This window comes from Triticum aestivum, chromosome 1B, assembly GCF_018294505.1.
Source record: "Triticum aestivum cultivar Chinese Spring chromosome 1B, IWGSC CS RefSeq v2.1, whole genome shotgun sequence".
In the NCBI taxonomy this organism is placed as follows: domain Eukaryota; kingdom Viridiplantae; phylum Streptophyta; class Magnoliopsida; order Poales; family Poaceae; genus Triticum; species Triticum aestivum.
Genome location: NC_057795.1, coordinates 374,744,171 through 374,747,717, shown reverse-complemented (window position 1 = coordinate 374,747,717; position 3,547 = coordinate 374,744,171). Strand labels below are relative to the sequence as shown.

At 49.1% G+C, this 3,547-nt stretch overlaps 1 protein-coding gene across 1 annotated transcript; it reads right to left on the bottom strand.

Annotated features, from left to right (window-relative positions):
* Positions 1 to 223: 223 nt before the first annotated feature.
* LOC123125380 (heavy metal-associated isoprenylated plant protein 39) lies at positions 224 to 3,210 on the bottom strand. Its single transcript, XM_044545888.1, has 3 exons — positions 1,461 to 3,210; positions 1,296 to 1,374; positions 224 to 627 (listed from the first exon to the last, which is right to left on the bottom strand). Exons 1-3 carry the CDS (start codon positions 1,470 to 1,472, stop codon positions 398 to 400), a joined length of 321 nt encoding a protein of 106 aa, XP_044401823.1. The 5' UTR covers positions 1,473 to 3,210; the 3' UTR covers positions 224 to 397.
* Between the last annotated feature and the right edge of the window lie 337 nt (positions 3,211 to 3,547).

The window sequence follows — 3,547 nt, the reverse complement described above, 5'->3', positions numbered from 1 at the left end:
CAGTTTAATTTTTAATATCGTTCTAGTCAATGTCAACCTTCTGTAGGTCTGGTCCTCTGTTTCTTATAATAAAATTTTCAAAATTAATCTGGTAGGTGCATGCCTTCAATGATTCAGCATAATATCCATAGGTTTTATTTATGAGTTGCCAATTTGGTGTTGGTGTCCCAACGCTGGGCATGGATGAGGAAGTGAAGATAATTCGATGAGGTAGGCGTATAGATGCTAAGAAATGGAAGAACAAAGTGTATTCTTTTCTGTAAAGAAACGTCACTAATATGTACGTACTTTATATATAAATGGTACAAAGTCATATCTCTTAGAAACATCAATCTGTAGTCAAAGCTATTGCAAGTGCACACAGGAGAAAGGCCATGGGATGGTGTTGTATGCTGAATCATTTCTTCTCTTCTTTCTTCTCCTCTTTCTTCTCTTCTTTCTTTTCCTCTTTCTTCTCCTCTTTCTTTTCTTCTTTCTTCTCTTCTTTCTTTTCTTCTTTTGCAGGTCCAACAGACACAATGTCAATCTTCCCAACCTTCTTTAATTTCTTTGCGATTGCCACAGTGTCCATCTCGCCTATGATGATCATCTTATTGTCCTTCAGATCTGCAACTATGGAATCAATACCTGCGCACAAAATGAGGTGTGTATTGCATCATTTTCTTGCTGGTATAATATTACTATTAGTTAATACGTCACAGCTCTTCCCATCAGTATATTCATTCATCTTTCCTTATATGAGTTAATATATGGTGCTCATAGAACTAGAAAGGAAAAATACCTCTTTGAAGATTATAACTGCTATATGGCCGAAAACAAACTTTTCCTCATGGCATTAGCAATGAACATTGATAGTGTAAGACTGTAAGTTAAATAACATTTCACATGCGTAGCTATACGATGTGGCTCTGTTGAATGGTGCTTCATGTTAATACTATGCATGACAAGACGATTCCACCTAACACGATTTTTCCTCTCAAGCTTCCTCCTAAAGCCGATGGCAACGATTTGAGATATGCGATGCACTATTGAACTGTCACCCATCTTTATGTCAATGTGTGCAAGAGAATAATTCCACCTAACATGGTTTCTGCTCTCAAGCATCCACCTAAAATCTGTTCAAATGCTTTCAGATACATGAACCACAGATTGAATGGAAAACAAATGATGCAAGAATTTCTATGCCAGCTTCTGCAACTATCAGGCCTACTGTCTTCTTCGATGGAGATACCAGATCAAAACTTCCAAGTCCAACGGCCAAACAAGCAGCAGAGGTGGGAGGTGCAGAGTATTACCGTAGATGTCCGCGACCGCTTCAATAGCCTTCTGCTTCACCTTGTCGTCGGTCATGGTCGGGACCCTCAGCACCACCTTCTGCGAACATACATACAATCCGAGGTTCAGGCGCGAGCAATCGAAGGTATTAACCGAAGAAAGAGCCTGAGCCAACGTCTGCGTACCTGGGCCGCCATCGGAGCTTCTGGAGCTCTGAGTGGAGTGGGTGGAGGAAGGAGAGGAGAGGGAAGTGAAGGCTGAGCTGGGAGGTGAGAATACTCTCTGCCGAGGTATGTGAGCAATGGGAAGAGAAGAAACCAAAGCTGGTGACGGCGTCGGGTTTTGCTTTACATAAAGGTGCAAGTGTGCGTGCTCTTGCTGAACGCTAGGTTGGCACTGACGTTGAGCGATGAGTCAGGCCGGTTTCTGCGTTGCGGAAGAGGTACGCGGATGTGTTTACTTTCCCTTGTATCGTCTGTGACGTCTGAGTCTGCCCGCATCAGCTGCTGTGTGCGTATGTGCGAGATGGCGGCAGGGTCGGCCAGCTGACGGCGAGTGCGTGCCAACCGACCGGCGGCCGCCCCACCCACGCCGTGCGCATGGAGACCAGATTTTATTCCCGGAAGAGGAGGGATGGATTGGGTCGGTCGTGGCCGGAGGCGCCGGTGCTGCCGGGTTGTGGCGCTGCGGACGCCGGGTGACCTGTTGCTTTGCTGGATTCCTTTGAGTGACTGACGAGTGAAGGCGACGGGGATACCTCAGGCGCTCGATTTGGCCTTCTTTTTAGGGCACCACTAGACGCCGGCGCACCGGCCGAAACTTTCGGCCGGTCCAGCCATAGCCGCTCGATGCGAGCCGCGCGGCGGTTGGATCTGGAGCCAAAAAAATAAAATAAAAAATCGCCCCAGCTTCTTCTTCCTCGGGCCCCGTGGCGCATCTCCGGCGAGATCCCCTGCGGCTCGCAGCACGGCGCATCTCCGGTGAGATCCCCCGCGGCTCGCAGCACCGCGCAGCTCCAGCAAAGGCCCCCGCGGCACATCTCCGGTGAGGCCCAGCTCCAGCCCCCGCGGCGCATCTCCGGCGAGGCCCAGCTCCAGCAACGCCCCCGCGGCGCATCTCCGGCGAGGCCCCCCGCGGCTCGCGGAGCCTCACGTCACCGGCCGCAGCACCCGTTGTAGAGCTCGTGTTGTTCCTCATCCTTAATTTGCCAGTCGCAGCAAAAAATTCCACCGGCCGTAGCAAAAATTCTTGACGGTTCCAGCAAATAATAAAACGTTGGTAGCAAAATTAGAAAAAATTGACGACACTCCAACAAACCAAAAACCTGATGGTAGCAAAAATTGAAGCTTGTTCCAGCAAATCGAAACGCTAGTGGTAGCAAAAATAAAAAATCGAGCGCTGGTTCCAGAAAAATCAAAGAAGTCGGTGGTAGCAAAAATTGACATTGGTTGCAGCAAACCACAAAACGGTTGTAGCAAAAATAACTTGTGGTCCAGCTAGGGGCTTCTCCAGTAGTAGCAAAAAATGTAGAAGGTTGTAGCAAAAACAGTACAAGGTTGTAGCAAAACACACAAGCACAGGGTCTCGACAATCTCATGAAAAAGGATGTAACAAACGACAGTGCCGGTAGTAGCAAAAAACCAAAACTGTTGTAGCAAAAAAGTGGTACAAAAATGATTCCAGCAAAAAGACATGGCAGCAAAATTTGGTTAGTTCCAGCAAAAAACAAAGACGATGGTAACAAATTAGTACACTGGTTCCAGCAAAAGCAAACATGGAAGCAAATCTGGAGTTGTAGTAACATGCCTCGAGCTCGTAGCCATGGCCGCCCTGGCCTGTGAGCTCGCAGACCATGGCCCCCTGTCGTAATAGCGCCGGTGCTCAGCCCCGTCGCGTTCGGCCATGGCGATGGCATCCCTTGCAGCAGCAACAACTCCCGCGGCGCCACGCTTCGTGGGTGAGGGCGCCCCGTGCAGCAACTCTACAGCAATGGCGTCTGAGAAAAAATAGATAGGCAGAAGCAGCGGCGTGGGAAATCCAGGCAAGAAAGGAAGGAAATGTGGTGTGTGTGGACAGCAGCCGCGCTGGAAAGGATAAGGAAGCAGAGCGGTGTGCGGACCCTCGCGGGATGACGTGTCTCTCCTGCTTTAGCGCTACGCGCGGGGTAAGCGAGTGGACCGGCCGAAGTTTCGGCCGGTGCCCCGGTTGTAAACGTTTCCCTTCTTTTTTTTAGAGCAACTCGATGCTGTCATACCTGCTGCCCACCTCTTTG

Excerpts from the sequence above, each read along its gene's own strand:
- LOC123125380 (XM_044545888.1), bottom strand. Across the intron at positions 628-1,295 it reads AGCGGTCGCGGACATCTACG|GTATTGATTCCATAGTTGCA; the intron begins GTAATACTCTGC and ends TTTTGTGCGCAG.